We start from the raw sequence: 24,068 nt of genomic DNA, 5'->3' as shown, positions 1-24,068 counted from the left end.
TATTAAATTATCGCTTACGTACAGGATAAATTATGATTACTCTCTTTGTCCTGGGATAGGACCTCCTGACTGGATTTTTAGATCTGGTGGAGGCTAATATTTGAAAGCTGGTGCCAGTGTCTTTCCAGGAGGCTGAGGACCTCCCTTTCTCTGCTATCCCCCTACCTCATGCCCGCTGTTTTCTCTCTCTTGTTTCATATTGCAGTTCCTTTCCTTTTCACTTGTTAATGTGTAAATTGCTTTGCTGAAATGCAATGAAGGGTGGTAACAGCGAGAAATGAATAAAGATATAAATATTCAGCACTCTTATAGATGTAGAGCACAATATTCAAAGGATTTCTGCTCCTAAACTGGCCTCTCTGAAAATTTAATAGGGTTAAAATTATACCCAAAATTTCACTAAACTTAAATTTAGGAGCTTAGCACCAGGCTGATAAACTCATAAATCTAGGCAAAGGAATGGCAGGAATAAACTTTTACACTTACTGGTCAATATTCAGTCCGTGGAGGACAGGGTGTTCTAAATGCTGACTATCAAGGGCTGAATTACACCCGGATATTCCATGTCAGTCCATTTCCGGGTACTGGCATTGAATGGAAATTATCCAGGTACCGCTGATACTCATCGTCATAGGATAGGAGGAAAATTCCTATTGTGGATTAAAAACTGGTTGAAGGATAGGAAACAGAGAGTGGGGTTAAATGGGCAGTATTCACAATGGAGAAGGGTAGTTAGTGGGGTTCCTCAGGGGTCAGTGCTAGGACAGCTGCTTTTTAATATATTTATAAATGATTTAGAGATGGGAGTAACTAGCAAGGTAATTAAATTTGCTGATGACACAAAGTTATTCAAAGTCGTTAACTTGCTACAAGATTGTGAAAAATTACAGAAGGACCTTACGAGACTGGGAGACTGGGCGGCTAAATGGCAGATGATGTTTAATGTGAGAAAGTGCAAGGTCATGCATGTGGGAAAAAAGAACCCAAATTATAGCTACATCATGCAAGGTTCCACGTTAGTAGTTACTGACCAAGAAAGGGATCTGGGTGTCATCGTCGATAATACACTGAAACCTTCTGCTCAGTGTGCTGCTGCGGCTAGGAAAGCGAATAGAATGTTGGGTATTATCAGGAAAGGTATGGAAAACAGGTGTGAGGATGTTATAATACCGTTGTATCGCTCCATGGTGCGACCGCACCTTGAGTATTGTGTTCAATTCTGGTCGCCTTATCTCAAGAAAGATATAGTAGAATTGGAAAAGGTGCAGCGAAGGGCAACTAAAATGATAACGGGGATGGGACGACTTCCATATGAAGAAAGACTAAGGAGGCTAGGGCTTTTCAGCTTGGAGAAGAGACGGCTGAGGGGAGACATGATAGAGGTATATAAAATAACGAGTGGAGTGGAACAGGTGGATGTGAAGCGTCTGTTCACGCTTTCCAAGAATACTAGGACTAGGGGGCATGCGATGAAACTACAGTGTAGTAAATTTAAAACAAATTGGAGAAAAAGTTTCTTCACCCAACGCGTAATTAAACTCTGGAATTCGTTGCCGGAGAACGTGGTGGAGGCGGTTAGCTTGGCAGAGTTAATAAAGGGGTTAGACGGTTTCCTAAAGGACAAGTCCATAAACCGCTACTAAATGGACTTGGGAAAAATCCACAATTCCAGGAATAACATGTATAGAATGTTTGTATGTTTGGGAAGCTTGCCAGGTGCCCTTGGCCTGAATTGGCCGCTGTCGTGGACAGGATGCTGGGCTCGATGGACCCTTGGTCTTTTCCCAGTGTGGCATTACTTATGTAATACCGGAGACCTGTCCAGACAAATTTGACTGCAGTGCATGTGGCCCTGTTTGCCCACATAGGGGTCAATATTCAAAGTGATTTAACTGGTCAGATTATGAGATCTGAATCGAATTAAAACAGTTAAAGAGAAATGCTAAAAAACATATTATTATGTCTGTTAATAGGCAATTACTTTGTTTGGAAGATTGTAAAGGATAATTAATAGCAACCTCTTTTTTTGTACAAGACTAGTTGCCATCTGGACAGTTCCCACCCACCAATTCTCTCCTGAATAATCCCCCCCCCACCCCCCCCCCCCCCCCAGCTATTTGTTTCTGGCATGTTTTGGTTGTTTTTGATGTGTAGGTGGGCTGTGGGCTGCCTCCTAACTGGTGTCTGCTTGTGAGGATCCTTTCTAAAAGCAACAAACCCCCTCAGTCCTTTGTTCTCTACTGGGAAATCAAAAATCACTTTACCAATATAAAAATACATACACACACACTCACACAATTCTGCAGTAAATAAATCTATTTACTGAGGCCTCTGGGAGAGAGAAGAGGGTTACACCTGCAGTCAAGCCATATACTTAAAATTGTCTCAACCCTTTCCAGCTCTCTGCTCCATGCTATTGACTAAAGGAATGCATTAAGTCATGAGGTCAGTCAGCAGGTATACAATGTACATGATTGGATACATGGTCTAGATGGACTTTGGTCCTGGGGAACTGAGGAACTGAGTTCGATTCCCGGCACAGGCAGCTCCTTGTGACTCTGGGCAAGTGGTGGAAATGAAAACGGTAACAGAATTCAAACATGCGTGGGATAAACATAAAGGAATCCTGTTCAGAAGGAATGGATCCTAAGGAGCTTAGCTGAGATTGGGTGGCAGAGCCGTGGCGGGAGGTGGGGATAGTGCTGGGCAGACTTATACGGTCTGTGCCAGAGCCGGTGGTGGGAGGCGGGGCTGGTGTTGGGAGGCGGGGATAGTGCTGGGCAGACTTACACGGTCTGTGCCCTGAAAAGGACAGGTACAAATCAAGGTAAGGTATACACAAAAAGTAGCACATATGAGTTTATCTTGTAGGCAGACTGGATGGACCATGCAGGTCTTTTTCTGCCGTCATTTACTATGTTACTATGTTACTTAACCCTCCATTGCCCCCCACATTGAGCCTGCCATGAGTGGGAAAGCGCGGGGTACAAATGTAACAAAAAAAAACCAAAAAACTTCTATCAGCATTCTAGAGAGCAAAGGTCAGACAGCTGCCAGCTATTTTGGTAAAAACCATTATCATTCCAGTAATGATCATTAACATTTATTAGCTAAAAGCCCACCTTTTTGATGCTGCTTTTAACTCTTAACCCTTATTCACTTGTTCAGAACCCTTATTTTATCATCCTCACTTTAATATTCCCTTATCTCTTATTTGTCCTGTTTGTCTGTCCTAATTAGATTGTAAGCTTTGTCGAGCAGGGACTGTCTCTTTATGTTCAAGTGTACAGCGCTGCAAACGTCTACTAGCACTATAGAAATGATAAGTAGTAGTAGTAGGTGTTCTGTTGGGGTTTTTCTTTTCTTCTGCATTGTATTTTTTTATGAGAAGTGTTGTTGCATGGTGTGATCTTATTGGTAATATTTTGTGTAAGATTTTACATATATTATGTTTTATGCTGTTTATTAATTTGGATTTTGGTTTACAGTATTTTAATTTGGAGGTGTGGGGAGGGTATTGCCCCCCCCCCAAACAATCTGGAAGAGGAAAGGGAAGCAAATAAATGTCAGACTGTGATGCTTCATGATTGTTAAGGGTGGAAATTGTCCTTCCTGGAGCAGTGGGAATTATCCTGGGTGGCAGTTTTCCAGATGGGAATTGGTAAGTGGAAACTGTCCGGTGAGAACTAACCTAGAGCCCTCTTTTTGATGAAGTGTTTTCCTAGGAATTCCTAGCTTCTTGCTTGTAAACCATAGCCGGTTAAGTGCTGAATATCGCATTTAACCGACCATGTGTCAGCTGGCTCTGGAAACCCACAAATTCAGTGCCAGTACTGATGCTGACCACCAGCGGCTGAATATCAGACCCTTAGTTATCAGGGCACAGTCACCGAACATAAGCAGTATCTGAATAACTTCCGGCTCCATCTGTGCTCCACCCCTCAACCACCCTAGCACTAGCCAGATAGTGCTAGGTTGATTACCCATGACTGTCGGCAAGAACTAACTGGGTAAGAGCTGCTCCTGTCTGGTTAACTCCCACTGAATCATCAGTGACATATTTAAGCTACGCACCCCCTGCCAGACCCAGACTCCTACCCCAGCTTAAAATCCTCTCTGCTGCAGTCTTCACTTGGGCAGCAGCAGCGGAACTTCTTCTCTAAACTGTCCTGCCCCTTCTGATGCAACTTCCTGTTTGTGAAGGGTGGGATGGTTCAGGGAGGAAGTCCTGGTGCAGGCCGCAGGCTGCTTATGAGTGCCACCACTGTAGCCCGGGTGAAGACTGCAGCAGAGAGGATTTTAAAGTATGGGGGGGGGGGGGAGAGACAGGGAGGTGGAGATGCACCCCCTGTAAAAATTTCCTGGCTATGCCACTGTATATCAACCTCATAACTTTTAAGCTCCTAAATTAAAATGAATTCTCAGATGAAAAACCTTAAAGTTCTTAAGTCTGGCTGAACACAGGGTGCAAATTTAGGGGCCTAAGTAAGAACCTAAATTTAGGAGCTCAGCTTTTTTTGAATATTGGGCCCATAATGACTGGCACTGAATATGCACATAATACAGTCAGTGCTCCTGCCCCTATTGTTTTGTTTAAGCTGGATAATGATTACCCCATGCTCTAAACCTCATGGGATGGCCCATGCGATTGTATTCATCCCCTCACCTTCTGTGAAGCAATCCTCAGGCTCTTGGTCTTCTTGATTCTCCTCAGCCACTACTTCCTGCTCCGCCTCACCAGGCCTATAGTCTACTGTACTGCATTCAGTGCTCCCATTGCCATCTTTCTATCATGAATAAGGAAGAGCAAAACAAAATATATTACTACAATGGAAACTGGGCAAGAATAATCAGAAATAGAGAATAGAATGGTACACGAAGATCACAAAACCCTTCTAGCCTGCCATTTTCTGCTGTCTTTCCTAACTATTATAACTGTGCAGACCCTACCTGATCTTGGGCATTAATTTTGCTTCTCTGCAACTATGGATCTGCTAGGTGTCTCCCAGGTTTGTTTGTTTGTTTGTTTTTTTTAAATTCTGCAACGTACCTTTTCCAGGCCCCAGCCACTCTTTTTGCAAAGGCAGTACAGCTATTTGAGATTGGAAAGGATAACAAACCTAATAACATAGCCATCTTGCTCCTTTATAGTCTTCTAAATCATGCAATGTCCTCATCAACACACTTGAGTCCTCAGGTAGACTTGACATTGGGATCTGTGAAGGGTAGACTAATGGATGAATTCCTGCACAGAAGCAATGCAGGGTAGCAGGGCCCAGAAAGAAAACTACACACATCAAAGCACACAAGAAAAAGACATAAGCATGCTTCTGGTACATCGACCTCCCAACCAGAAAAACATCTAAGTCATCACGAACATATCTAAATCTGCACTACCCTAGCTGCAAAGACCTCAAATACAAATCAACTTACGCATCCAGCTTTTCCTACAGAAGTACACAACTGTGGAATGCATTACCAAAAGCCTTGAAAACAACATACGACCACCTAAATTTCCGGAAATCTCTAAAGACCAACCTGTTTGAAAAGGCCTACCCTACCGACCCAACCTAATAGCCTTATCTCTGCAACACAACAAAAGTAAACATAACTCTTCCGTTGACTACTCCACACGAACTTTTATTACCACAACACCACTTTGTATTTATTCACACCGGAGTCTGCGAATGCATCTCCGGCACTATGTAAGCCACATTGAGCCTGCAAATAGGTGGGAAAATGTGGGATACAAATGTAACAAATAAATAAAAATAAATATAAAAAGGAAGGATAGTTCGATTGTCTCACATGGAAAACAGAACAATGACAGTAAGCTCAAAAAGTACCCAGGTAAAGAGCTAAGGCCCACGTTCCATTCAAGGAAGAGAGGCTTGAGGAAGAAAGTACCCCACTTGCAGCTGAACTGGAAGTAGGACCCTATGACATATAATTTGATTAAGCAATGAAGAATTCCCAAATTGGATAGGGCTATTGGTCCCTTGTAGGAAAGAGCCTTGCTTTTGAAAGTTTGGAGTACATCCTGGTCCATGGAATGATTTTCCAAGGGTTACTGAGCAGAGATGATGTCCATCTATCAAAGAAGGGATAAAATGTCTTCCACAGCAGAATGGGAAACCTATTGAAGAGAGCTTTAAACCAGAATCATTGGGGATGAATTACCTGAAGCTGTGATTCTCCTCTCTCCCCTGCCCTCCCCTCTTCGACCACAGTGCTCACTGAGGCAGGCAGGCTCTGCTGAAGCTCCTACCCGTAACCTCCGCTCTCAGGACAAATCTCTCCTTTCAGTACTCTTCACCACCGCCAACTCCAGGCTCCACCCTTTCTGCCTCGCCTCACCCCATGCATGGAATGGACTCCCTGAACCCATACGCCAGGCCCCCTCCCTGCCCATCTTCAAATCATTGCTCAAAGCCCACCTCTTCAATGTCGCCTTCGGCACCTAACCACTACACCTCTACTCAGGAAATCTAGACTGCCCCAACTTGACATTTCGTTCTTTAGATTGTAAGCTCCTTTGAACAGGGACCGTCCTTCTTTGTTAATTTGTACAGTGCTGCGTAACCCTAGTAGCGCTCTAGAAATGTTAAGTAGTAGTAGTAGTAGGATGAATTAACAAAGGTTCCAAGTAAGTAAAAGCCCTCAGGTTAGTAAAACATTAAATACCTCTATAGAAACAGAAAAGAAGGACAACATCTGGAAAGCTGTGCCTGTAGAATGAGAAATGAGGTTGTGATGGAAGAGTTTGACTTGGATTTACTCGTGGACACGGAGAACCATGACTGGGATAGAGTTATACTGGACTATAAATCTATTCAGGAAGGACAGGGTAAGAAGAAAGGGAGGGGAAATAGTGTTATATGTTAAAGGTCATATTAAGGCAACAAAATTACAGGACTTATGGGATAAGCAAGAGGCACTGTGGGTTAATCTGGAAAGAGGGAATGGAAAATCTCTTTACATTGCTATGATATACAATTTTCATACATATAAAAGTCTCACCTACAAACTCCACCCATCTCAATTACTAGTCAGTACCTAATTCAACAATTGTATGAACAATGCAATAGCAATAAACGCTGCAGAAAAAACATATACAAGGTTTCAAATCTCCTGTCCCATTAACATTTGTTGAAAAATACACACAATTTTATTTATTTGTTGCATTTGTATCCCACCTTATCCCACCTCTTTGCAGGCTCAAGTGGCTTACAATACATCATGAATAGTGGAAGAATGTTAGTTAATAAACATTTAGTATTGCAGGGTTTTGGTCAGCATGATGATAATAAGACAGAATAATAGTGTACAAGCAGATATTAAGAGACAATTCTAAATATAGATAGGCGATTTGTACATATTCACATTGGTTGATCTTTATGATAGGCTTTATTAAAGAGGTGGGTCTTCAGTAAAGAGCGGAAGTTCGTTCTTTCGTAGACCGATTTCAAGCTGCGCGGTAGTGCATTCCATAGCTGTGTGCTCAGGTAGGTGAAGTTTGACGCATACATTAGTTTGTATTTCATTCCTTTGCAGCTGGGCAAGTGCAGATCAAGGAATGTGCGGGATGATCTTTTGGTATTCCTAGGTGGTAAGTCGATCAGGTCTGACATGTAAGCTGGTGCATCCCCATGGATAATTTTGTGAACTAATGAGCATACCTTGAAAGCGATATGTTCCTTGAGTGGGAGCCAGTGTAGTTTTTCTCGTAAGGGCTTAGCACTTTCAAATTTTGGTTTGCCGAATATAAGTCTAGCTGCAGTGTTTTGGGCTGTTTGGAGTTTCTTGATTATTTGTTCTTTGCATCCGGCATATAGTGCATTGCAATAGTCTAGATGACTGAGCACCATTGATTGTACCAGGTTGTGGAAAACACTCCTTGAGAAGAAAGGTCGTATTCTTTTTCATTTCCACATTGAGTGGAACATCTTCTTGGTTGTGTTTTTCGCGTGTTAGGTGTCGGTCAATGGTCGCGCCAAGAATTTTTAGGGTTTCTGAGACAGGAAGGTTTAGGGTTGGTGTATTAATGGGGGTGAATTCTTTCTTGTTATGTTGGGAGGTGAGTATTAAGCATTGGGTTTTTTCTGCGTTGAGTTTTAGCCGAAATGCGTCCACCCAGGAATTCATGATATCAAGACTTTGGTTGATGTCATTGGAAATTTCTTTTAGGTCTTATTTGAATGGGATGTAGATCGTTACGTCATCCGCATAAATGTATGGATAAAGGTTTTGATTTGATAGTAATTTTGCCAGGGGTATCAGCATTAAATTGAATAGGGTCGGCGAGAGGGGGGATCCTTGTGGTACTCCGCATTCAGGTACCCATGCGGCTGAAATAGTCAAGTTAGATGTTACTTGGTATGATCTTGTGGTTAGGAATCCCTTGAACCAATTGAGGACGTTGCCTCCGATTCCGAAGTATTCAAGGATGTGTAATAAAATTCCGTGGTCAACCATGTCGAAAGCGCTTGACATGTTGAATTCTAGAAGTAGTATGTTCTTACCAGATGCTATCGTTTGTTTGAATTTAGCCATGAGAGTTACTAATACTGTTTCGGTACTGTGGTTAGACCGAAATCCTGATTGGGAATCGTGAAGTATTGAAAATGTATCTAGATAGTTTGTAAGTTGCTTGGTCACCAACCCTTCCGTTAGTTTGGTTATTAAGGGAATAGATGCTACTGGTCTGTAATTAGTTAGTTCACTAGCATTTTTCTTTGCGTCTTTGGGTATGGGTGTGAGTAAGATGTTTTCCTTTTTTCTTCAGGAAGTATCCTCAAAAGAAGACCTTGCTTCTTATAGCCTCCCTTCTCTAGACTTATAACCCTCCCCTCTCTACCATCCTTCCCTCTGAAAGAGAAGCTGGTAATCTGGAAAGCAAAGATGCTAATAGAATAAAAAAAATAGCCACACAGTAAAATGAGGAGACAAGACATTTTTTTTTACATATGTTAGTGATAGGAGGAAGTATTATGTAGAAGCTGATAACGATAAGACAGAATTGCTTAAGAAATATTTCTGTACTGTGTTTACAGATGAAGGGCCGGGAGTAGAGCCGCAGAAGACAAGCACAAAGAGGAATGAAAGTGTGGTAGTCTTTGAACAATTTTCAGAAGACAGGGTTCATTACAAGCTAGCTAAACCAAAGATAACACAAAGCGATGGGGCCAGATGACATATATTCAAGGGTGCTGAAGAAATATAGGAAAGTTTTGATGGCTCCACTGGCTGATCTTTTCAGTGATTCTTTAGAATTAGGAGTGATCCCGGAGCACTGATGGAGGATGGATGTGGTCCCTTACCACAAGACAGAAGCAAGAAAAGTTGGGAACTATAGGATGGTTCGTCTGACCTCTGTAGTGAGTAAATTAATGGAAATGCTTCCAAAACAGAGGATAATGAGTTTTCTGGAACCCAAAGGATTGCAGGACCTGAGGCAGCATGGATTTACTAGAGGAAGGTCTTGTCACACAAATCTGATTAATTTGTTTGAGTGACCAGAGAGTTGGATCAAGAGAGAGCCTTTGACACAGTTCAACATAGGAGACTCATAAATAAACTGAGTGCCCTCAGTATGGGCTCTAAAGTGACTGACTGGGTTAGAAAATGGTTGAATGGAAAGTGACAGAGTAGTAGTAAATTAGCTCACTCTGAAGAAAGGGATATTACCAGTGGTGTGCAGCAAGGTTCGATTCTTGGTCTGTCTTTTAAACATTTTTATGTGAAATTACAGAAGGGCTGTCTGGTAAGGTTTTCCTCTTAGAGAAATAGACCAAGCTGACCAGAAATGAACAAAGAGACTTCAAATGATGGTAAAGCGTTTATTGGTGAAGATTCGACACAGCACTGTGTTTCGGCAGTAAACCTGCTTCAAGATTCTTTATATAAAATATGTAAAACCATCAGAAGGTCAATAAATGTTGGTACAAGCAGATGAGGTAATATGGTCTTTAAAAGACCTCTATCAAGCAACTTGAAATACAGCGTGAAATGAGCTGTCTCTGCTCCTCTTTGCATATGACACCAAAATCTGCAACATTAGACGTTTCCTGCTAGTGTGAATAACATAAGGAGGTATCTAGTGAAGGTTGAAGAATGGTTTAGAATTTGGTGGCTAAGAATTTATTGCTAAAAAATGCAGAGTTATACCTTTTTGACTGAAAGTCCCAAAGGAGTGGTACAGTGTAAGGGGTGTTGAACTACTTCTGTGCATGAAAGAAGAGCGGGACTTGAAGATGATCATATGGTGCCCGAACTGGTAGGACAGACGATGGCAAAGAGCCAGAAGGATGCTTGGGGCATAGGGAGAATGACCAGTAGGAAAAAGGAGGTGATGATGCCCCTGTATAAGACTCTGGTGAGACCTCGATTGGATTCCAGGGTCCTGTTCTTTCATGATTTCTCCTCCTACCTCTCACTTCGCACTCTTCAGTGTCACTCTGGCCGGTTCCTCTTCAACTTCCATCCCGCTTTCAGTTGGTGTGCCTCAGGGTTCTGTCCTTGGACCCCTCCTCTTCCTCCATCTATACCTCTTCCCTTGGTACCCTGATTTCATCCCACGGCTTTCAATACCATCTTTACTTAGACGATTCTCAGATGTACATCTCCACCCCTGAATCTCAACCTTAATCCAGGACAAAATTTCATCCTGCTTGTCTGACATTGCTGCTTGGATGTCTCAACGCCATCTGAAGCTAAACATGACTAAAACTGAACTTCTCATTTTCCCCCTAAACCCACCTCCCCTCTTCCCCCTTTCTCTATCTCTGTTAATGGCTCTCACATCCTCCCTGTCTCCTCGGCTCATAATCTTGGTATCATCTTTCATTCCTCTCTCTCCTTCTCTGCACACATTCAACAGATCGCCCAAACCTGTCATTTCTTTATCTACAACATTAGCCAAAATTCGCCCCTTCCTTTCTGAATACACTGCCAAAACCCTTATCCACACCCTTGTCACCTCTCGCTTAGATTATTGCAATTCACTTCTCACTGGTCTTCTGCTCAGCCATCTCTCTCCTCTCCAGTCTGTGCAAAATTCTGCAGCACGACTTATTTTCCGCCAAAATCGTATATACCCACACTAGCCCACTCCTCAAGTTACTTCACTGGCTCCCTGTCCACTTCCGCGTACGGTTCAAACTTCTCTTGCTGACCTTTAAATGCATCCATTCTGCAGCCCCCCCATTACTTCTCCACTCTCATCTCTCCCTACATTCCTCCCCGTGAACTCCACTCACTGGACAAATCTCTCTTGTTGTCCCCCTTCTCCTCCACTGCTAACTCCAGGCTTCGTTCCTTTTCTCTCACGGCACCTTATACTGGAATAAACTTCCCTGAGCCTGTACGTCTAGCTCCATTTCTACCTGTTTTTCAAATCTATTCTGAAAACCCACCTTTTCACTGCTGCTTTTGGCTCCTAGCCACTACTCATTTGCCTCCCCCAACCCTTGTTCCTTCTCACCCAGTACTTCCATCGCCCTTAATTGTCTTGTCTGTCTGTATTATTTTAGATTGTAAGCTCTATTGAGCAGGGACTGTCTCTCTGTGTCGTCTGGTAGCGCTATACAAATGATAATAATAATAATAGACCTCATTTAGAGTATTGTGTACAATTCTGGATACTATTCTATTCTATTTTAAAGTCGGTTCAGAGGACAGCTACTAAAATTGTCAGTGGTCTTCATAAATCATATGGGGATAGACTTAAAGATCTCAATATGTAGACTTTGGAAGAGAGATGGCAGAGGGGGGATATGATCGAGACATTTAAATATCTCTATGAGTTAAGTCCCCTTCAACTGAAAGCAATTCTGGAATGAGGACGTACAGGGTGAAGTGATGGATGTGTGGAGGTCCTGGAGATGAGACTGTATGTGAATTTGAGAAAGCATGGGACAAACACATAGGATCTCGAAGGGAAAGGAAAGGATAGTATCTATATGGATGGGCAGACTGGTCTTTATCTGACGTCATTTTCTATGCTTCTATTATAAAACAGCATACTCGTAAAATTGCCTTTTGAAAATGTGGATTCATCTGCTACAAAATGTATATTATGTCGCATCATTTGAACTGAAGAAACTGATTTATTTTTTGTTGAAACACTGTGCTCTGTGTATCATTTATATGATAACACCTTACTCTATCACCCAAAGCATGGTACACTTAATACAATTTGAAGAAAATGTTCATCTCATTTATTTTTTAAAAAATTATAGCCCACTCTATCCAAAGTACTAGGTGTTTAACAATAAAACGTACATACAGTAATACAAGAATATAAAATACACTGGCAATAATGTAATGTGCAGAGAATAAAATAAACAAATCACATTAAGAATCTAATTATACTTTTATGTTCCCTCAGTATATATGGTGCCTAAGATGAGCCAAACTGCACCACACAGCTAATTGATTAACAGGTCAATCAGTGCTGATAATTGGTACTTAACCAATATAACCAAATAAATAATCGGCTTGAATTATTTATTTATTGACATTTGTATCCCACATTTTCCCACCTATTTGCAGGCTCAATGTGGCTTACAGAGTTTTGTTATGACATAGTCATTTCCAGGATATCAGATACAATTAGTAATATACAGAGATTAAGAAAGGGAAGAGAGAAGGAAGGTGTTGGGCAGGATAGTATAGATGGTGGATTTTAATAACTGGGTGGGTTGGTGAGGTAGTTTTGTAAGGCTATGGGTTCTCTTTGTAGGCCTTATTGAAGAGATGTGTCTTCAAAGATTTGCGAAAGTTAGTTATTTCGTTCAATGGTTCTCAGGGCATTAAAATTTATGCACACAACTTCTAGGGTGTATTCTATAATGCGGTGTGTGTAAATCTCTCCTACATAGTGAAAAGGGGGTGTGGCTATGGGCGATGGAATGGGCGGGATTGGGTGTGTTTCAAAAAACTATATGCACTATTATAGAATACATCCAATCAGGTGCAGGTTTTTAGGCCTGGTTTTAGGTGGCCTAATTTTAGTGTATTGTATAAACTATGCCTAACTTTAGGCCTAGTTTATAGAATCATGTTAACTGGCTGGTTTTACAGCACCAATTGTTCCTCCTGAATGAGTGTGCCAAGCTTCAGGGACCCTAGAGACGGATATGGAGGTGGGGTGGGTGAAGATGTCTGTATCAAAAATAATAATTAAAGGGGAATACATTCTGGAGAAATTATAACAACACATAAATTGCAGCTTTCAGAATGGTTTGCTGGTGGACACCATCAGCCAATGGCCAAGTGATATTTTATGTAACAAGTCATCCGAATTCAATCTCCCAGCTTTGTGTGCTCATATCCTAAGAACACTGTACGCTGTTCTGTCAACATCATACACAGCATTAATTAACTTGTTGCCTACAGCTGCCTTTCTCTTCCTTTCTCTGCTTGACTTTGGGTTTGCAAATACCACTGCTATGATTAGCACACAAGACGCCAGCAAGCTGCAGGTTCACTTCCTGGCAACTAATATTTTGGCTTGTGTTACTGCTTTAGTCCTTGAGATGGACAATGGCTTAGGTTCAGAGACTTGTGCTTCCAGTGTTTTATATTCTCTGACACCCAATCCCTTCTTTACCCAATCCTTCTCCCTGCTCATTTCCTACTTCTAATCACTCCCTTGCTATATCTCTTACACCTAAGCTCTCTCATTTCCTGTCTGTCTTACCCGGATCACTCTTCATTGCTGTCTCTATTATTCTTGATTCCTCTCCTTGCTCTCTCTTGTCCTGTCCCTCTCATTTGCTCTCTCTTAGCCTGATCTGTCTATTTGCTGTCTCTCTTATTCCTGATCACTCTCAATTGCTGTCTCTATTATTCTTGATTCCTCTTCCTGCTCTCTCTTGTCCTGTTCCTCTCATTTGCTCTCTCTTAGCCTGATCTGTCTCATTTGCTGTCTCTCTTATTCCTGATCACTCTCAATTGCTGTCTCTATTATTCTTGATTCCTCTTCCTTGCTCTCTCTTACCCGGTCCCTCTCATTTGCGGTCTCTTTTCATCAGATCCCTCTTCATTTGCTGTCTCTCTTAGTCTGACTCCTCTCACTTTCTGTCTCCATTTCGCTGATCCATCTTCCTGAGTGTCTCTCTTGCCCTGATCACTCTCCTTTTAGGCCTATCCCCTCTCTCTTGCAGCCTCTTGCTCTCCTCTTGGCTACTTCTTTTATCCTTAGTCTCCTCTGGGTGTCTCATTAACCCAGTTCTTCTCTTTTTCAGCTTTTTCAATCAAGCTTCTTCCTGGCTGTCTTTTCCAACTATATACTGTTGCCCTTTTTGACTCCCAGTCATCCCCCCCCAAAAAAGAATGTCTCTGTATCCCTTCCTTTCTGCCTTTCTAGTCCGTCCAGTTCTTATCCTTAGAAACTGGGACACAAAGAAGACATAAGTAAAATCTTTGAAACTGAATTATAAAGGGGACAAGATTGAACCCCCCCCCCCCCCCCCCCCCCCCCCAGAAGGTCAGGAGCCAGTGGGTCCAGTGAATACAAAAGTACTTACACACACAGTTTTCTACAGACAGGGAAATTCGTACATAAGTAATGCCACACTGGGAAAAGACCAAGGGTCCATACGAGCCCAGCATCCTGTCCACGACAGCAGCCAATCCAGGCCAAGGGCACCTGGCAAGCTTCCCAAATGTACAAACATTCTATACATGTTATTCCTGGAATTGTGGATTTTTCCCAAGTCCATTTAGTAGTGATTTATAGACTTGTCCTTTAGGAAAACCGTCTAACCCCTTTTTAAACTCTGCCAAGCTAACCGCCTTCACCACGTTCTCCGGCAACGAATTCCAGAGTTTAATTATGCGTTGGGTGAAGAAATATTTTCTCCGATTTGTTTTAAATTACTACCCTGTAGTTTCATCGCATGCCCCCTAGTTCTAGTATTTTTGGAAAGCGTGAACAGACGCTTCACATCCACCTGTTCCATTCCACTCATTATTTATATACCTCTATCATGTCCCCCCTCAGCCTTCTCTTCTCCAAGCTGAAAAGCCTTAGCCTCCTTAGTCTTTCTTCATAGAGAAGTCGTCCCATACCCGCTATCATTTTAGTCGGCCTTCGCTGCACCTTTTCCAATTCTACTATATCTTTCTTGAGATGCAGCGACCAGAATTGAACACAATACTCAAGGTGCGGTCGCACCATGGAGCGATACAACGGTATTATAACATCCTCACACCTGTTTTCCATACCTTTCCTAATAATACCCAACATTCTATTCGCTTTCCTAGCCGCAGCAGCACACTGAGCAAAAGGTTTCAGTGTATTATCGACGACGACACCCAGATCCCTTTTTTGGTCCGTAACTCCTAACGTGGAACCTTGCATGACGTAACTATAATTCAGGTTCTTTTTTCCCACATGAATCACCTTGCATTTGCTCACATTAAACGTTATCTGCCATTTAGCCACCCAGTCTCCCAGTCTCGTAAGGTCCTCTTGTAATTTTTTCACAATCCTGTCGCGAGTTAACGACTTTGAATAACTTTGTGTCATCAGCAAATTTTATTTACCTCGCTAGTTACTCCATCTCTAAATCATTTATAAATATATTAAAAAGCAGTGGTCCTAGCATAAACCCCTGAGGAAACCCCACTAACTACCCTTCTTCAATGTGAATACTGCCCATTTAACCCCACTCTCTGTTTCCTATCCTTCAACCAGTTTTTAGGACATTTCCTCCTATCCTTCCAATTTCCTCTGTAGCCTTTCATGAGGTACCTTGTCAAACGCCTTTTGAAAATCCAGATACACAATATCAACCGGCTCCCCTTTGGTCCACATGTTTGTTTACTCCTTCAAAGAATTGAAGTAAATTGGTCTGGCAAGATTTCCCCACACAAAAGCCGTGCTGACTTGGTCTCAGTAATCATGTCCTCGGATGTGCTCTGTATTTTGTTTTTTAATAATAACCTATACCATTTTCGCTGGCACCGACGTCAGACTCACCGATCTATAATTTCCCGGATCTCCACTGGAACCCTTTTAAAAAATCAGTGTTTCATTGCCACCCTCCAATCTTCCGGTACCACGCTCAAGTTTAAGGATAAATTGCATATCACTAGCAGTAGCTCCGCAAGCTCATTTTTCAGTTCTATCAGTACTCTAGGATGAATACCATCCGATGCCCAGTGACCGCTGATATCTGGATATTCAATGCTGGAAGCCACACATGCCGGGGTCAGTTCACGACTCCGACGCTGCATCCCTCTGCAGGCTGAATATCGGTCAGTAAAAGTTCTGCTGAGAGGGAGAAGGTTATGGAGGGAGAAGGTTAGGAGTAGAGGCCAGGACTGTAATGAGCTACAGTTGTGTTATGAGCAACTTGCTTACTGGCGCCTCATCACCACTGATGAGAAGAGACGCTGAGCTGGGAGCAAGTTTCGCATCCCTCATATTTGCATCCTGTGCGGCTGTACTACTTGTACGAGACTAGTTGCGGTTGTGGAGTGATGATTGTACAAATTAAGCTATCTGTGTTTTTTTCATGTTGTGGTATTTAGCTGGCGGTTGAGATGATGGCTCCTACATAATAAAAATAAATTTTGGAGAAAGTTAATTGTGTTCACATTGTGGTATTTAATTATGGGCAAATATGAAGGGGCCTAAATAAGATCTCGAGATGTGGTGGTATGTATTTTGAAGAGGCCTTCCCTCCCCTCCCCACCCCCACCCCCCCCTCCACCCCCCCACCCCCACCCCCACCCCAATAGGGAGGCAAGGAAAGAAGGTCCTTTCGTAAGATGTAACAGCAGCAGTTTCTTGGCTCTCTGCCTGGCCTCGTTCCTAAAAACAGACATCGCAGGCATTGCTTCTTCAGAACGCATGCCACTGCTGAGAGTACATACCCTAACAGGCAAGGCTAATCACCCATTCCGGGCCAGGGTTTTTATTTCTTTAATTTTTGCAGGTGTCGCTGTCAACTTGTGGCATTCAGCTTTCCATCTGAGTAACAGTAAACGTCTTTTGTCATGGTTTGCAATATGGTTTCATGCTCAAATCTCTGCCTTTCTCCCCTTCCATATTACACTCGTAGAGAAGACAATCCACCTAGAAGAATCTCATACAGTGTTCTGTCAATGAGATCAACATTATCCAGTGCTGGTAATGTTTAAAAAGCAGATGCTACACTAGACAAACAAGCTAGAAACTTTAGAGAAAAGCAAAATTCTATACTCCAAGTAGAATGAACAGACACATGTATGTGCATATAGGGAGGGGGGAGTGAAAGGACAGACTTTTTTTGTATATACTGGTCCATTTCATCAATCACTGTCTGACCAGGAGACTAAAAGAAGACCTGCTAAATTACCCAAGAACAAATGGCATCAAAATTGAAAATGATTAAACACTGAAACAGAGAGGGATTCAATATATGCTTCCCATAACAGCAAACTCAGCTGTTTGTTGCACTCCCTGACCTCTTTTCTATATCAAATAAAATAAAGAGGCCCCCAAGAAAGACAAAAGCTGAAAGGACTTCCAGGTCCTTCTCCCTTCTTCCTTTCTCAAAATGTTTATACGTTTGCTATTGTAACTCAGCCTACAGTTTACTTGTACACACTGACTACAGCTTCTTTAGCTCATCCTCCCATAGTTGGGCTTTACCTTTCAAAAACTAGACACTTTGTTAATCCAAAGCAAAGTTTCCATCTACACATTTCCCACTGACCTCTATTTCTACACATTTAAATGGACTAATGCAGTAAGATAACTTTCAAAACTCTTCTAGTGTAACACACCATGTTGAATATTATGAAAAATACGTTATGGGATCTTGAAAGTCTCCTTTACATGGCATATCTCACCTTGATTTCCTTGGCCTCTTCAACTTCCGTCTCTGACTGAGTGCTTGTTTCCTCCTCTTCTGGATTTTCTAGATCAGATTCCTCAGATGCAATAGGAACCTGGATTGTCACGTCATGGTTGTGGATAAAATTCAGGTGGTCAAGTTCATCCATGAGGAATTCCTTTTTACCAAACACACCGTCAACGAATGCATAATTCGACCCGGAGTCCTGCCACAAGTTCACATGGTTCAGCATGAGGTTGTCCGTTTTGTCCAGATCCTCTTTGTCTTTGGGCTGTCGGTGGAACAATTTCATGATGGTAGCCTTCACGAAGTCGATGGCTCGCGTGATCCTACCAATAGCGATTTGCAGGTTGTTCATCTCCCCATCGTCATCAGAGGCAGACAGGTTGTCAGCACTGAAGGAGCTCAGGAGCAGGGCGAGAAAAAGATTCAGCACCTAGGAGTTAAAGAAGAGAACAGAGACCATTAAACCTATCCAATTGTTACTTGTATTTAAGATGTTAATAAATGCTATCTGATCAATTATTTCTGCCAGTCTACACATTCATTAGCCCTCACGAGCATTACATTCTTCATCTGCTCATTTACTAGATGTTCCTTCCTTTCGACTGATTAGGTTGGAAGAAGATCGATTAATTTTTTATGTATCAGGACCAAAGTTACAGAAATTCTTAACCCTTCTAAAACTACTGCATGCAACAGGCCCACTTTCACTTTTCAACCTATCCATTACTCCAGTAGATTCTTTTCAATACTTCAGTGTTATTACAGACACCAAAATTTTGTCTGATAAACAGGTCTCCCAAGTTGTAAAGAAAGGGTTGTTTTTTTTTTTTTTTGATACATCGCTTACGCTTCATCAAGCACATTTTGGATTTTGCCTCTTTACACATTCTAACTCATGTCTTTATTATTTCCCATTTAGATTACTGTAATACTTGTCTATGCCGGCCTTCCACAATCCCAGCTTCATCTACAAACCTTGCAGAACACAGCATTGACTTCCCATTGCATTTCGTATAAAGTTTAAAGTTCTGTTCCTCACCCACAGGACACTACACCTTGGCAGTCCATCTTATTTTGACTCTTTAATCATCTCGTACACCCTTCCCCATGCACTTCAGATGCTAACCATTTGGTGTTGTCCTCTCTTAAACAGACTTGCTATGAGTCTACTCGGAATTCTGATTTCTTTTTTGGGGAGGGCCCTAACTTCTGGAACAATTTGCCTGCCAGCATTAAATCTGAACCTTCTCGACCCCAAAGTTGAAGTCCTTTTTATCCCAGGGGGCTTTTGTATCTGTTTTTCTAGTTAGGTACTGACTCTGTGAATATTCTCTTGAGACACTATATCCTGTATTATTTTCCCTATCTCCCTCCCTCTCTTCCCCTTCTCTATGATTTTAGCATGTAAGTTGTCTCTTTCCTATTTTAATGGAGTTGCCTTTCCACAATTTAATGTTCAATTTTGTATTTTTTTGTTAGAATTTATTTACCACCTTTTTGAAGGAATTCACTCAAGGCGGTGTACAGTAAGAATGAGCAATAGGCAATTACAACAGTAAAACTATTCAAATAACAATACAAACTATGGCCTAGTATACTACTTACAATGTCAACGCTATACATAATAAAACATCGGAAGACCTCATCTCCCAAACACTTAAAAGATTCGCCAAATCTCACTGCAAACTATACATTTGTCCAAATAACCTTATGAAGTCGGCCCCCCAACACTTTATAACAGATCTAACGAAACATGTGAACTTCATGCTACAAAATGGAAGCTTCCCAAGGGAGAAAGGAAACATCCTACTCACCCCCATACCCAAAGACGCAAGAAAAACGCGAGAGAGAGTTAACCAACTATAGACCAGTAGCATCCATTCCCCTAATAACCAAAATAACAGAAGGGATGGTCACCAGACAACTCACAGATTATCTAAACAAGTTCTCAATACTACATGAGTCCCAGTCGGGATTTCGCTCTAATCACAGCACTGAAACAGTACTAGTTACTCTCATGAATAAATTCAAACAAACGATTGCAACCGGTAAGAATATATTACTCCTACAATTCGACATGTCAAGTGCCTTCGACATGGTTGATCATAGAATCCTACTACACATCCTTGAATACTTCGGCATTGGAGGCAATGTTCTCAGCTGGTTTAAAGGATTCCTAACTTCCCGCTCATATCAAGTGACATCAAATTAAACAACATCAGCCACATGGACACCTGAATGTGGAGTTCCACAGGGATCCCCCTTCCCACCGACAATATTCAACCTAATGATGATACCCTTGGCCAAACTATTATAAAAAAAAAACTTAAACCCATATATTTACGCTGATGATGTAATGACATACATCCCATTCAAACAGGACCTAAAAGAAATTTCCAGTGAAATCAACCAAAGTCTACATATCATGCACTCATGGGCAGACGCCTTTCAATTAAACACTCAATGCAGAAAAAACCCAATGCCTAGTACTCACCTCTCAGCATAATTTCGAGCAAATTTACCACCATCAACACCCCAAAACTAAATCTAACAATTTCAGAAAATCCTAGGAATCACCATTGACCGACACCTGACACTAGAGAATCACGCGAAAATCATAACCAAAAAGATGTTCCACTCAATGTGGAAATGAAAAAGAATAAAACCATACTTCCCTAGAGCCGTTTTCCGGAATTTGGTACAATCACTAGTACTCAGCCATTAGACTACTGCAACTCGCTCTACGCCAGCTGCAAAGAGCAAATACTCAAAAAACTCCAGACAGCCCAGAACACAGCATCCAGACTCATATTTGGAAAACCAAAATACGAAAGCGCAAAACCCCTATGAGAGAAGCTACACTGGTTACCACTCAAAGAACGCATCACGTTCAAGGTATGCAACCTAGTGCACAAAATCATCCACGGCGAGGCCCCAGCCTACATAGCGGACCTGATCGACGTACCACCCAGGAATGCTAAAAGATCGTCTCGCACATTCCTTAATCTTCATTGCCCTAACTGCAAAGGCCTAAAATATAAACTAATGCACGCATCAACCTTTTCCTATATGAGCACGCAATTCTGGAATGCACTGCCACGGAACCTAAAAGCAACCTACGAACTGACCAACTTCCGCAAACAACTGAAGACACATCTCTTCGACAAGATATACCACAAAAACCAAAACTTGTGAAATCTCCATACATATCTAGTAATGTAAGAATGCCTTATGTAATGTTATTATCTTGTTTTCCATTACCATGCTACCCAAATTACTTCTGTAACACTAAATGTCAATTCTCCTCTCATTTCCACTATCCATGATTTATTGTAAGCCACATTGAGCCTGCAAAGAGGTGGGATAATGTGGGATACAAATGCACTAAATAAATAAATAAATAAATAAATAATAAATAAAATTGTAATAGATATCATAGGGTATAAGCAAAGATGGAACATATAGATAGGTAAGAGAGTAAGAAGAGTTAGAAAGTAAGGTGACTAATTTAACAAAAGCTGCACATAAGGTCAGACAGATTTGTATTGTTCTACTACTACTACTACTATTTAGCATTTCTATAGCGCTACAAGGCATACGCAGCGCTGTACAAACATAGAAGAAAGACAGTCCCTGCTCAAAGAGCTTACAATCTAATAGACAAAAATAAATAAAGTAAGCAAATCAAATCAATTATGTGAACGGGAAGGAAGAGAGGAGGGTAGGTGGAGGCGAGTGGTTACAAGTGGTTACGAGTCAAAAGCAATGTTAAAGAGGTGGGTTTTCAGTCTAGATTTAAAGGTGGCCAAGGATGGGGCAAGACGTAGGGGCTCAGGAAGTTTATTCCAGGCGTAGGGTGCAGCGAGATAGAAGGCGCGAAGTCTGGAGTTGGCAGTAGTGGAGAAGGGAACAGATAAGAAGGATTTATCCATGGAGCGGAGTGCACGGGAAGGGGTGTAGGGAAGGACGAGTGTGGAGAGATACTGGGGAGCAGCAGAGTGAATACATTTATAGGTTAGTAGAAGAAGTTTGAACAGGATGCGAAAACGGATAGGGAGCCAGTGAAGGGTCTGAGGAGAGGGGTAGTATGAGTAAAGCGACCCTGGCGGAAGATGAGACGGGCAGCAGAGTTTTGAACCGACTGGAGAGGGGAGAGGTGACTAAGTGGGAGGCCAGCAAGAAGCAGATTGCAGTAGTCTAAACGAGAGGTGACAAGGGTGTGGATGAGGGTTTTGGTAGAGTGCTCGGAAAGAAAGGGGCGGATTTTACGGATGTTGTAAAGAAAGAAACGACAGGTCTTGGCGGTCTGCTGGATATGAGCAGAGAAGGAGAGAGAAGAGTCAAAGATGACCCCAAGGTTTCGAGCTGAGGAGACAGGGAGAATGAGAGAGCCATCAACAGAAATAGAAAACGGGGGGAGCGGGGAGGTGGGTTTGGGGGGGAAAATGAGAAGCTCGGTTTTGGTCATATTTAATTTCAGGTGGCGTTGAGACATCCAGGCAGCAATGTCAGACAAGCACGCTGAAACTTTGGTTTGGATGCAAGGTGAGATATCAGGGGTAGAAAGGTAGATTTGGGAGTCATCAGCATAGAGGTGGTAGGAAAAGCCATGGGATGAGATTAATGAACCAAGGGAAGAAGTGTAGATAGAAAAGAGGAGGGGACCAAGAACAGAACCCTGAGGTACACCGACAGGCAGAGGGATAGAAGTAGAAGAGGATCCACCAGAGTGAACACTAAAGGTGCGGAGGGAGAGGTAGGAAGAGAACCAGGAAAGGACAGAGCCCTGGAATCCAAGTGAGGACAGGGTATCGAGAAGTATGCTGTGATCGACAGTGTCAAAAGCAGCGGAAAGATCAAGAAGAATGAGGATGGAATATTGACCTCTGGATTTAGCCAGTAATAGGTCATTGGAGACTTTAGTAAGCGCAGTTTCAGTTGAGTGGAGAGGGCGAAAACCAGATTGTAATGGGTCCAAGAATAGCATGTGAGGAGAGAAATCAAGGCAGCGGCGGTGAACAGCACGCTCAAGTAATTTGGAGAGAAAAGGAAGGAGGGAGATGGGTCGGTAATTAGAGGGACAAGTAGGGTCAAGTGAAGGCTTCTTAAGGAGAGGTGTGACCACAGCATGTTTAAAGGAAGGAGGGACAGTCGCAGTGGAAAGTGAGAGGTTGAGAATGTGACAGATAAAAGGAATAAGAGTAGGAGAGATGGCATTAAGAAGGTGGGTGGGAATGGGATCAGAGGAACAGGTGGTACATTTTGAGGAAGAAAGGAGAAGTGTAGTTTCCTCAATAGTAACTTCAGGAAAGGAGGAAAGGGAATGAGGGGAAGGAGAGAGAGGGGAACGGACTAGTGGAGGAGAGCTGGTGAGGTAGAGAAAGCAAGGTTCATCTTTTGAACCTTGTTGTGAAAGAATTCAGCAAGGGTCTGAGGAGATAATGAAGGGGGAGTTGGGGGAGGGGGCACCTTGAGGAGAGAGTTCAATGTGGTGAAGAGAAGTCGAGGATTAGAGCCAGAGAGTTGGTCAGTTGGATATAATAATCCTGTTTGGCACGTAAAAGAGCAGATTGGAAGGAGGTCAGCATGAACTTAAAGTGTAAGAAATCAGCAAGGGCCCGAGATTTCTGCCAGAGGCGTTCGGCGGAGCGGGTACAAGAACGTAGGTAGCGGATATTAGAAGTCAGCCAAGGTTGGGGTTTTGTACGCCTTACAGGGCGGGTCATCAAAGGTGCAAGAGTGTCTAAGGCAGAGGATAGAGTATTGTTGTAAGAAGAAACAGCCTCGTTGACAGACGTGGATGGTGCCACAGTAGAGAGGAGGTTTGAAACATGGGAGGATAGAGATGAAGGGTCAATGTCGTGAAGATTCCTAGATAAATTAGATAGGATAGGACGGGACTGGGAGGGAGGAGATTCCAAACCAAGTTTCAGCGTGCTTGTCTGACATTGCCACCTGAAATTAAATATGACCAAAAACCGAGCTTTCATTTTCCCCCCCAAACCCACCTCCCCGCTCCCCCCGTTTTCTATTTCTGTTGATGGCTCTCTCATTTCTCCCTGTCTCCTCAGCTCGAAACCTTGGGGTCATCTTTGACTCTTCTCTCTCCTTCTCTGCTCATATCCAGCAGACCGCCAAGACCTGTCGTTTCTTTCTTTACAACATCCGTAAAATCCGCCCCTTTCTTTCCGAGCACTCTACCAAAACCCT

General features: G+C 42.4%; 1 protein-coding gene across 2 annotated transcripts in view; it reads right to left on the bottom strand.

Annotated features, from left to right (window-relative positions):
• LOC115482281 (sodium channel protein type 4 subunit alpha-like) overlaps nucleotides 1–24,068 on the bottom strand; it is a 295,820-nt gene that overhangs the window by 45,484 nt on the left and 226,268 nt on the right. For both annotated transcript variants that reach the window (XM_030221948.1, XM_030221947.1), the window contains 2 exons: nucleotides 17,848–18,288; nucleotides 4,667–4,787 (listed from right to left, as the gene is read on the bottom strand). In XM_030221948.1, the coding sequence (XP_030077808.1) occupies nucleotides 4,667–4,787; nucleotides 17,848–18,288 (562 nt within the window). The remainder of the gene's footprint in view (nucleotides 1–4,666; nucleotides 4,788–17,847; nucleotides 18,289–24,068) is intronic.

The sequence above is a fragment of the Microcaecilia unicolor genome, chromosome 12 (assembly GCF_901765095.1).
Source record: "Microcaecilia unicolor chromosome 12, aMicUni1.1, whole genome shotgun sequence".
NCBI classification, from domain to species: domain Eukaryota; kingdom Metazoa; phylum Chordata; class Amphibia; order Gymnophiona; family Siphonopidae; genus Microcaecilia; species Microcaecilia unicolor.
The sequence above is the reverse complement of the archived record's forward strand: the minus strand, read 5'-3'. Positions and strand labels throughout refer to the sequence as shown.